At 45.9% G+C, this 12,323-nt stretch overlaps 1 protein-coding gene across 2 annotated transcripts in view; it reads right to left on the bottom strand.

Moving 5' to 3' along the window:
• The window catches only part of GRID1 (glutamate ionotropic receptor delta type subunit 1), a 664,127-nt gene that overhangs the window by 518,457 nt on the left and 133,347 nt on the right, over positions 1–12,323 (bottom strand). For both annotated transcript variants that reach the window (XM_039872286.1, XM_039872287.1), the window contains exon 3: positions 9,638–9,922. In XM_039872286.1, coding sequence (XP_039728220.1) covers positions 9,638–9,922 — 285 coding nt within the window. The remainder of the gene's footprint in view (positions 1–9,637; positions 9,923–12,323) is intronic.

Genomic DNA, 12,323 nt, shown 5'->3' on the forward strand with positions numbered 1-12,323 from the left:
ATTCATGAAGCAGCAGCAAGGAGCTGGAGGGGAGCAGAGGGGTGAAGGGAAGAGAGGAGGTGACCGTGGGCAGGGTGTGGAGGCCCACCACAAAGACAGTGGCTGTTACTACAGTGCAGGGTGCAAAGCTCCAGGGGCCACAGTGGTCTTTCAGATTAATGTCTGAGGTTCCTGCCAGACACTTCACATAAAAACATCTTAGGGCCTCTCAGAGCCTTCCTGCCTCCCAAAACTCCCAAAGAGAAGGATGCTCCTAAAGCTATTTTAGGGATGTTGTCTGGACATAATCCAAGCAAGATCCATAGCGCCCACCCCACCCCCCCCATCAGTCCCACCCAGCAAAGTCAGTGCTGAGCAACCCACAAGAAAAACCCACCATCTGGGCCTCCAAAAAGGCTTCTTCAGAGCTGAGTAGCATCACGTGAGATCCCTCTAAAAGAGGCAAAGGAAAACTTTGAAAGCATTAAGGCTCTCACTCTGCTACTACATTTTGAGCACATGCTTGGCCAGGCTCCACCAGCAGCCTAGGAAGGAGAAGCTGTGATACCCATCTTACAGATCAGGAAAACCAAGGCTCTGAAGGGTATGTAGTTCACCCAGGAAGCAATAAGCAGTAGAGCACTTAACATAGTTCCTGACTCTGAAACTTGTGCTCCTAACCACCCGAATGCCACCGCCCAAGGAGGGGCAAGGGCTGAGGAGCCATCTCTGGTAGGCAAGCAGATGGTCAGAGCTCTCCTCCCTGCTGGAGGTGACTTCTGCCAGAGTGCCAGCTACAGCTGCCAAAGGGCTTCCCTGGCTCTGCCCAATCCCCTCCACCCCCGCATTCCACACCTCCCCGTCCTGCTCCCTCTCTCCTGGCCAGCCACACTGACACCTCGGGTCCCTGAGACTCCTCATAGGAGCAGAGAGGTGGCTATAGGGATACTGTACGCACACTCTAGGCACACCTGTGGCCACCGGACCAGTGCCGAAGTAACTGGGGCCAGGGGCAAGTAACTTATAATTTTATTTCTTCAAAACAAAGCTATTTCTATACCCGGCAATGTTCTGTACCTCAACTAGGGCTGTGGTTATGCTGGTACATACATTTGTCAAAACTCATCAAACAGTACAGGTCTAATGAGTGTATTTTATTGCACGCCAGTTATGCCTCAATATTGTTCATTCCTAAAAAACGAAGGTATTCTCCTGACATTGCTGGATCCTATTAGGAAAGAGCCATGCTCTCCCCAATAGGAGGGTAGGAGATGGTTCAACTGAGACCATGAAGAGGATGTAATATTTCATTTCACTAGGTTGAGGGATCCCACTTGGACCAATGGTCCTCCCAGATGTTGGGGCCACATCTCATTGGTGTCCTTGCAGGAATTCTGGTATTTAACAACAAAACTTGTTCCCTCTTGTATGCCAGGGCCAAAGAGACCTACGGAAGCAGAGTCAGCAGGAGGGGGATGTCCTGGGCTACAACTGTCCTCCAAGGGGGCAGTGCTGCATGGCACAGGAAGAGAAAAGCACGGAAGTTCTGGCCAAGTTTTTGTTCTAAGGGGGCATGTGTGGGGGCCAGCACAGACTTGCCTTCCTGTCCTTTTTCCACACCTACATCAGGCATGAACTCATATTCCTAGACAGGCTCTGGAATCTGACAGGGGGTGAGGGAACTTCAGAGTTAATGAACTTTAATCTCCCAGCAAATGCTATAATTAACATGCCCTGAAGCACAGTTATTTTGTAATTAAATCAAAGAACACAACCCAAAACACTTGTCCCTATAAAGTTATTGTCAAACTTCTTGGTAAGTTCCTTAGCAATTAAACTCACTTACTCATTTCTTCTTAAAAAAGTATTTATTACTTCAATTTAAACTAAAGCCATAATGATATGATGTGTGTTATTAATGAGATCACTCGCCACTGCAGTTCAGTTGTCTGGCCTGCTTTGCCAGGGGCCAGAAACGAGACATTGTCAGCATGGAACACTGATCAAAATAGCATTTGTCCCAATAATTCTCTTTTTTTCAGGGGAGTGTCACTTCAGAAGGACTCTGGGGTGAAGTCCAACAGCTGACAGATATTTGCCGTGAGAACCAGTCAGGCTGTCCAGTGGCTTGCCAGAGCCACCTGCGACCATGCAGTGAGACTGCAGGAAAGCCTGGAGTGTCCCCTGAAGGCAAGAGAGCTGACCCCCAAGCTCGCTGTTTCCCTAGGAATGAAGAACACAACTTAGATGTGGTGTGGGCCACAGAACAAGCCACAGCAGAGATACACCAGAGGACAAGAAAGATTCAGCAGCAATGGGGCTGCCACTGGGCACAGTTCTGGAGTAGTCTTACTGAGCACTTAGCCTGTGCCAGGATTGGCGAAGCCCTTGCGCATATTAATTTATTTAACCCACACATTGACCACATCCAGCAGGAATGATTATTTTATACCCATTTTACAAATGAAGAGATTGTTGCACAGAGAGTGTTTGCCCAATGCCATTCGGGGATTTAACCCAAGCAAACTGCTCCCGAGTCCATGCTCCTTACCACTTTTATCAAGGGTTATCCTGAGCCAGGGTAGAAGGGCAAACAACCAAACTCCTTGTACCAAGACTCTACTGAGGCCCTGTGCCCACACCCAGCCCTGTGAGGGAAGAATGCTACCACTCCTGGTTCCCACACATGGTTTGTTATTATCACACAGAGTACTTGCCATGTGCTGCCAAGCACTCTGCTGGGTGCTTTACTCCTGTAATTAAGAAATTCCCATCCCTGTTCCTTAGATGAGGAAGCTAGAGCTCAGAGAAATCACCATAAACAGTAAGTAGAGGGAGGGGAGGCAGCCCACGCTTTCTTTTCTATTTACTTACTTATTTTTTGAACTTGATACAAAACTCAAGAGGTACAAAACAAATGCAGTGAAAACTGTATCTCCCATCCCTGTCCCAAGTCATTGTGTCTCCCTTCCTCACATAGGATTTCTTTATTGTGACTATGTGTGTTCAAATACACACACATATAAGCTTGTTTTTGCACAGAGCAACACTCCACACCACCATTCTTATTCTTGCATTGCTTTCACCAGCTGACAGTACCATGTGTTGGAACTATTGCCTCAGTACATAAAGTACTACACTTTTCCATTAAATATATATAACAACATATTTAACTAATTTGCTAAAGATGAACATTTAGGCTGTTGGCCATTTCTGTTATCCACAATGTTACAATAAATCCTTGTGCATCAAGAAAAATCTACCTGTAGTGTTTTCCACACACCCCCAGCTTTGCCATGAGGATTAGGTGGCTCTGAGCAGAGCTGTGATACCCGGCTTTGGGAATCAGATCTAGCCAGTCCCCTACTCTCCAGCCACATGACCTAGAGCAAGTCCCTCTCCTTCTCTTGAGCCTCAGTTTCTTTATCTGTAAAACAGAGATTATACAAACACATCTGGAAGGGTTGCTAAAGTGTCCAGCATTGAATGAGGGCTAGAGAGACATATGCTGTCACTCACTGACACCTAGGTCACCTGGGAAGTTCAGGCCCTGACTCTGGGAAGTTCAGGACCTGACTCTTGCTTGAACTCTGGGGCTAGGGTTTGTCCTCAGTCAGATCACAGATCCATGCATTAGTCTCTTCCCTTTCATATGCAGCCAATGAATCTGAACAAGGCAGTAGAAGGACCAGAGCTTTCTGAAGAAGAAGACCTCCAAGCCCTAGGACTGCCTTCGAATCTCTAGACTAAAGAGATTTAGCATGAAGAACAGAGCCTAGAGGCATCATGTGAAGTAGCAAGGGATGGCTCCCACAGATACCCAGGGATTCTGAGCTCATCAGTGAGGACTCTAAGGCCTATCCAGCCTATAGTTCCAGCCTCACACCCCTGGCCACTGCCTACGATGCGGCCATATGATCTTTCCCTCTCCCCATTATCCCTGCAGCCATCCCAGCCTTACAGTATACTTTTCCCACTTCCTGGGAAATTCTTCTTCCTCCCCTCCTCCCAGAGCCCTTTGCTTGCCTAACTCCTACTAGTCCTTTAGGCCCTGCTTACATGTCACCTCCTCCAGGAAGCTCTCCCTAAGCACCTTGTCATCAGCTATGCAATGACCACCAAGAAAAAGATTGGCCCCGAGACCAAAGCAGAGCAAAACAGTGTCAAAGGAGGAACGTCAGACCACAGCTGCAGAGAGTGGTGGCCTAGCGTCAGGGGCCAGGTACACACTGCACCGAGACATGGCTGTGGGCCTCCAGCTAGGAGGATAACATTTGCCCTCAGTGCAGAGAGTGAGGCTTCAGCAGGAGAATATATTTATGACATTTGGGTGAGAAAGGACTTCTTAAATAAGAAGGGAGAAAGAGATAACTACATAAAAGATGAATAAATTTGACAACAAAACAATAAAGAACTTTTGTGCATTAAGACACCAAACTAATAAAAGATATTTGTCACACCAAACTTACAAAAGAAAAGGCTCAATTTTTTAAATGGGTAAAAAATTAAAAACAATAAATAGACATTTCATTAAAGGGAAAACAAAAATAGCCAATGAAGACATGAACAGATATTCGACTTCATATGTTATCAGGAAAATGTATATTAAAATTATAATAATGTACCATTTCACACGAAAATCTTAAAAGTAAAAACACTTCCATGTGTTGGTGAGGTTGGGGAGCTTTGAGAACTCTTCATGCTGAAGATGGCAGTGTAAATAAGTTGGAATGGAAAACAATTTGGAATGGCCTAATAAAGTGAAACATACATAGACCCAAAATCTAGCAATTCTGCTCCTTAAGAGAGACCATTAAAAAAACTCTCGCAAAAGAATACCAAAAGACAAATACAAGAATGTTCTTATTAGCCTTATCTGTAACAAAAACCTGGAAACAACCCAAATGCCCATAACAATAAAATGGATAGTAAACCAGGTGGTACTAATAAAAATGAATTGAAGATACCCACCTTATCAAATGAGTGAATCTCAAAATTCTAATGATGAGTGAAAAAAGCAATCACAAAGCATAATAACAGAAGAGTTATTCCATGTATTTAAGGTTCACAAACAGGCCAAACTAAACAATATATATTTTTGAATCCATAGCTGTATGATAAACTATAAAGAAAAGAAAAGAACTGGCTAGCACAGGATAGCGGTTGTCACCTCGGTTAGGGAAGGACACACAAGGGCTTCTTTGCATTTTTTAAATTGGTATGGGTTCACAGGAGTTAATTTAATATCATTCTTTTAACTTAACACATACATTGTAATCATATATAACTTTTAATCATATAACTCTTAATTTTATTAAATAATTTTAAAACTAGCACAAGTAGACAATGGCCACTCATGCAGAGCCCCAAGCTTTTGTTTCTGTAGAATTTCAGCAGCCAACCCTTCTCAGGCCTGCCAGCTGGCCCAGAGGCAAGGGTAGAGATGCTATGGAGGAAAGGGCCCTGAGGTCCTGACTTCAGAGCCCAGCCCTGTGCAACTTTAGCCAAATTACTCCACCCATCTGTTTCTTCATCTCAAGTAAGTGCATAGCAAAATAATTGTACATGGTAGGAACTCCGTGAATATTAGTTGAATGAATGAGTCAATGATTTCTAAGATCTCATGATAACTCCACTCTTCATCCAAATGTATTCGCTAGGGAGAAGCTGTGTCTGCAGATCGTAGCACAGCCCCCACCAACACACAAATGAATATCCCAGAATTTGAAGTGGCAAGTCAGAAAGTTCTCTATTCTGTTCGATCCAAACTTTTGGTATTTTAATGTTACAGATTTTCTCTCCCAAATGTCAGCTTCTTTTTTATTTTCCCTTTTGCTGTCACAACAAGCATACAAGTATTTTCAATGGAATTTAACCAATTGGCACATCTTCACTTTGTAAACCGTATACATACAAATTCCTCTCTCGCTCTTCTGCCAAGCTCTGTTTCAGGGCCCAGTGCTTTTGCTTCTCTGACTCTTGACTCCTGACTCAAATGCCCAGTCCTCAGGCTCTACTCAGGCCAGGTCATTACTGGATTTAAAGGAAGTCTGGGGCAAGTGAGGAAAAATCAGTCCTCACCCAGCAAGGTTGGGACCCTTCACATGACATCCACTAAAGCGACCAACCTTACCAGCCTAGGGCATGCCAAGTCCACAAACCACCAGCCTCCTTCCTGGCATCAACTCTGCCTGACTGAGGACTAGAGAGGGAATCCAGAGCCTAGCAAGTCCCAAATTACAGAAATAGGATGGTGCCTTGACTAAGTACATGAGTGTTACAGTCAAAAAGAACCTATCTGAGCTTCATGTTTCTCATCTGTAAAATGCAGCAATAATCCCATCTGAAAGTTATCAAGTGGCTTAAATGAAACAATACATGTAAAGATACTTGCAGATTACCATCCAAAAAAAAGTCACTATATCCCCAAACCACTTCTGTTTGACATTGAAAGAAATAAAACAGTCTTTACACTCAATTTGCTTTTTAATTGGGCTCACCTGTGGCTAGTGCTGCAGTGGTGGGGTGGAGAAGGAGCCCTCAGGAATTCTGGAGGGCCTATTTGTCTTGGGCACATCAGCAACGTAAATCCACCCACGACCCTTGGACAAGCCAATACCAGCCATGCCAAAGGAATGCCCATACCTAGAACTCTTGGGACCGAATGTGTTTCATAAAATAGCATGTTCAATCCCATCTCTTGGGATTGAACATCAGGCACATTGGAAAATGGATCAGAGGCTGGGCTGTGAATGAGGGGCATGGCCAGGATAAGCAGAGAGAGTCAGAGTGGTTAAAGTTTCATAGAGAACATCATGAGGCAAAACCTTGGCCTCCAAGGTTGTCAAATTAGAGGGCCAATGACCAGGGCGAGCAAAGGCAGGAGGAGGTCCAGCACAGAATCCAATGAAAGATCTCTGGCCTCCAGAAAGTCTAAAGCCGAACGGGTCAGCACCCTGGACAGCGACATCAAATGTATGACAGCCTTGAGGTACTCCATGCACCTCCACCTTCCAGGTCAGATCAGCAAACATGGCAGGTTGCTGCACGTCCCTCCCCTGCACCATGGAAGCCTCACAGAGCAATCACGGCACTTTCCATTACTGCCCACACACAGCCTCAGAATTCTTCCCAACACAGCATTCAAGTCTCAACCAATTGCCTGCAGTGGTCCACCACAGGAAAGCCACTGGTCACTCTGCATCTTTATGGAATTACTGAAAAAGGTCAGTCTGGTTGAAAACTAACTTCAATCCCACCAAAGGTAGCAAAGGTGTGAGTGTCAGAATACAGAAGCATACACACCTTTCAGTCTGACTGGAGGTTCCGGGTGGGAGAGGAGAAGAGAGGGAGAGGAGAGAGTGTCTGCAGAAGGAAACATCTGTTTCCTAACCCACTTCCCTAACTTGGAGGTCTCACTATCCAGTGCCTTTGTGTTTCTCCCCATTTCTACTTTGTTTTGTGCTAAAATTGTTTGAAAACCCCATGTCCTCATAAATGCATTGGTTCATTCACATGGTGACGATTTCTTAGGGCCTACTCTGTACCAGGCACTGTACTAAGCAGCAGGAACAGAGCAGTAAATAGCACATAGCCTGCTCTTCTGGAACTTACAGGTTTGCATTGGAGTGCAGCGTTCATCAAGAATTAGCTCTCATGGGTATGTTAGGATAAGCTGAGGGCAGGCCACAGGAAGGAAATGTGTGTCTATGAGAGTATATAACCACGGAGCTAGTTCCATGGGAAAGGAAGGAGGCTCAGACAGGTGTGAATTAGGGCACCCTTCCTTGAAGACTTGATTCTTAAGCTGAGTTGGGGTAAGGGATATAATAAGAGGAAAACTAAAGAGTTTGAGCAAGTGCCAGCAGGTGTCATTCAGTCTGCAAGAATTACAGGAGCCCAGATGGGGTGGGCAAGCTGGAGAGTTGATCCCTGCCTCCTGTGGCTGAATTTCCCACAGAAGCCACCTCAAAGTCTTAGGGAAAATCAAGACTTGAAGAGTTTCTATAGGTAAGAGCAGAGGAGAATAAAGGTACCAAGAGAAGTGAGATGGGAAGGGCCTGCAGACATTGGACCACAGCATCCTCCAGCCCTGGCCATGTCCACACCAACCTACAGATCAGCCTCAAAGCAGACCCAACACTGGGGTTGAGTCACCAACACAAAGGGTTCTCAGGAGAAGGCTGCACTCCTCAGGGCTGTGACATGATCTCCAACTCCTCCCCAGGGCCAGGGATTAAGATGGGTTGAGAAGGAGAAGCTAGGTCCTGAATAGAATCCAGTTCGAGTGTCCAGAGCCTCAGGCCATCCTGTCCCATCACCACCTCATTTTTATTTCAGCACAGTGACTGGTCTTTTAGTTCCTCCTAGAAGACTCCAAACAGCATATTTGCTTAAGAGCTGAGGACAATGTTCCAGTCTTAGAGCAGCAGAGTATTTAGGCGAATGCAAACACATGCTGATTACTCTTCTTAGTTACATTCTTGGCAAAAGGAATTATTTCACCAAGAGACACAGCACGACTTTCAAGGGTCTACTCATTCTATCCTGGCCCCCGGTGTGGGACTGCCAACCCTCACCAGTCTCTCAGACCCCTTAAAGACATGCAGTGTGGGTAATCATGGCCATAAAAGAGTAGCATGGGGGGGTCCTTGTGAGGAAACTGCTATGAATCCCGGCTGTGGGGGTCACATGAGTCTTCACATGATAAAATTGCACAGAAGTAAATACACACACCAAGTGCATGAAAACTAGAGAATATGAGCAAGATCTATGAATAGCATCAATGTCAAATCCTGCTTCTGATATTGTAAGACTGTTACACACCACACTGCCATTGGAGAACCTGAGTGAAGGCCACACTGGATCTCTCTGTATTATTTCTCATAATTGTATATGAATCTCAATTATCTCAAAATGAAAAGCTTAAAAAAGAAAACCATATAGTGAGAAAACCATCTTATCTTAGAACTAGGACTAGTCTGTTTACAGAGCAGCCATAAAAAAACCTGAGGCTATTTCTCCAAAGCCCACTTTTCTGGTTTCTTAACAAAAAAATAATGATTTTTTTTTCTTTTTTTTCATATGGGATGTTTTCAAAGAAGCCATGTCCAGCAATGATTAGTGTCCCCAGACCCACACTACCCCAGCCTGGCCCCAAGACACTCAGGGTGTCCCTCTCCCTGACCTTTGCCTGAGACCATGAAACCAAGGGCAGTTCAGGACAGAGAGAGGCAAAGAGCTGGAAAGGCTGGGCGACCATGCAGCATGAGGGGTAATCTCTGGAGAGGAGGCTCGGGGAGGACCCATGCTAGCCAGAGTCCACCACCGCCTATGTGCAGCCCTTCAGATCCACACCAGCAGTTTATTAATATTTTATTGAAAACCCTAAGATGATTCAAACTTCAGCTGTCATGATAAGGTGGCGTTGCTAGGCAACTTTAAAGTCTGTCTGTGGATCTGTTTTCTCAGCTTTTCCCCCACTCACAAAGCCCAAGGTTGGGCCCTACTACCCGAGATCCACTCAGCTCAGACCATGTACACAGGCCTGCCCTGAAGCACTCAGCCGCCATGCGTGATGGCCCAGCTCGCAGGTCTCCCAACACCTGGCTCTGCCTCCACCAGAGCCCCAGAGCAGCCCCTGCTCCCCTCAACTCACCATACTCACTGTCGTAGAACATGACGAACTTCTGCCAGCGCAGCTCTGTCACCAGCCTGAGCATGACGTCATTGAGGCGCACGGGTGGTCTCGAGGCCAGCGTGTAGGCCTCACCATCGGGACTGGGGTTCAAGTGGCAGGCAGTGCGTGGTGACCCCCCTGGGTTGCGCTGGACAAAGAGGTGTGGGATGTGCATCGCGTCTGTGAGGGACTGCAGAGCGTTGGCAGACGCACAGCCAGTGGATGTGACCAAAGCCAAAATCCCCTGGGTCATGAGGTCACAGGCTAAAAGAGAGGCGAGAGAAAGGAAGGGGTCAGTGAGGGGGTGATGCTGCACTGGCTCTGATCCACATGGCCCACACCCAGCAACTCATGCCTGGGGACCCAAGAGACCAAAAACCCACCCCAGGCCAGGCCAGCGGCTCTCGCATGCAGAATCTCACTGATGCTCTCAGTGATCCTGCCAGTTGGATGTTCTTGTGCCCATTGAACAGATGAGGAAACAAAGGTCAGGAGAGGCAAAATCGTTTGCTTTAGGCTACTCGGGAAGGGATGGCAGGACAGGAATCCAGTCCATATCCGCTTGAGACACCCATCAGTGCTGCTAAATTAGCCATCCTGTTTCACACCTGGGCCGTGAGCCTCTTAAGAGCAGAGAACTCTTTTTATTGATCTGTGTCTCCCCAAGGCCAAGCCACTGGCCAAGAATATACAATGTGCTCTACAATTGTTGGCAGAACTGAACTGATTGGGACTGAAGAGAATGAATTACATGGGAAAGTCAGTGAGATACTTATCCCAGAGGACCCAGGTTGTTGGTAAAGAGAGAGAGAGAGACAAAACCCTAGGTCTTCTAGCCAAGTCCACTTAATTCATATCATAAAAATACTGGGTCAAACTCAGAATGAAGCAGTTGGTTCCAGAGCCCGGGATTATTCAAAAGCCACTTGACAATAACAAAGGAAAATGCTCACAGGGAGAGCGATTGCCGTGGGCGCAGAGAAGGAACAAGAGAGGTGCCAGCAGCCATTTCTAAGGTGGCTGCACTCAGGGCTTGCCTTTTGAAGTCAACCAGTAACCACCAGGGGCGCCCCTTACAGCCACATACCTACACCATTTTGGGGACATCGGATCAATTAATGGAAGGATAGATTTCACAATATTAGAACCCACAGCCCCAGTTTTGAAGCAAACATTTATTAATAATGCTGTATGTAATGGCAGGAATGTGGGAAAGCAGCTGCAGTTTCAAAACACAGCCTGTGAATGTCAGCAGGCCATCTGCTGCAGACAGTCGACTTTTGAACAAGTTTGACAATGCAGATCTTTCTGCTGGGTTTATGTGATGCCTCAGACAAGGCTGGGAGAAGGTGCCAAAGAGCAGGGGAAGCACCCTCAAAGAACAAAGCAGTAAGAGGCTGAGAAGTACAGAAAGAGGAAGACCCCTCCACACTTTCTAATAGATGTTCCACATTCGAGGATGCTCACCTTGCACACTCAGGACAATAACCCAAAGGCCCACAGTTCTCTCTGCTGCCCCCTGGGCCTCCAAACATGAGGCGGGGGCGAGGTGATTACACAAGAGACTCTCTGAAGTTTCTCTTGGGAATCACACAGTCACCCGAATGCTCTGGCCCCTCCAATCCAGAGTTCACACCACGGAGTTCTCTTTAAAATGGAAATCCAATCAGCTCATTCTCCTGCTTAGGCCCTTTGGTGGCTCCCAAAAATCCTTTGGTATAGAGTTAAACTTTATAGAGAAGTCTTGCAGGTTCCTCAAAGCCTGTGGCATCATGCTCTTCACGTACCTCCTCCCACCATACCCAAACCAACGGCCCATCTTTCAACCTCTAGAACCCACCATGTTTTCTGTCACTTCTCGAACCTTCACACTCACTCTTGTTTCAAGACTCAGACTCTACATCCAAAGACTGGTTAAGGACCCTTCGTCACATGCTTCCCCTGTGCCCTACACTTCCTTACTCTGTCTCACCTACCTGACCCCAAGCTCCAGGGGGACAAGGGCCAAGCTCATTCTGTTCACCGTTCTTCCCCAGACACACACTACACCCAGCACACAGCAGTTAGTAAAGACTAGCACAAAATACCATAAGCCTTGATGGTCTCATGCCCTTTGGTCAATAATTCCACTTTGGACACCTATCTAAACTAAAGGAAATGGCTTTATATCCCCAAACTTTCATAGGACTCTTATTCATACTCTTGAAATATTGCTAACAATCCAAAAAATGCAAGTAAGTGTGTAATATCAAAGTGCTCCAATTGCTGAAAGCATATGCAGCCTTTAAAACTATTCGTGAAGGTACTATAATAACATAGGAAGTGCTTGTCATAAAAATTATGTGAAAATAATACACCACTGTATGTATTTTGTAATATCAATTAAATAAAACAATAGTCATGATAGAAAGACCAGAAAAAAAATATTGCAAAATATTAAAAGTGATTGCATTTTAGAAGAGGCCCAGAGTGGTTCACTTTCTTTTCTATATTTTGCCAAAATTTCATGTAGTAAACAAATAATTCAGAACCAAGTTCTGAAGTCACTGAACCTCTCTGAGCCTCAGTTTCTCCATTTGAGCATACATCCCACTGCTCCCCCATGGACTGTTCCTGCCCTCCTGTGTGTTATACACATACTCAGCATGCCCCTATTTGTAAAACC

Source organism: Pteropus medius, unplaced genomic scaffold (genome assembly GCF_902729225.1).
Source record: "Pteropus medius unplaced genomic scaffold, Ma_sr-lr_union100, whole genome shotgun sequence".
Taxonomy (NCBI): Eukaryota; Metazoa; Chordata; class Mammalia; order Chiroptera; family Pteropodidae; genus Pteropus; species Pteropus medius.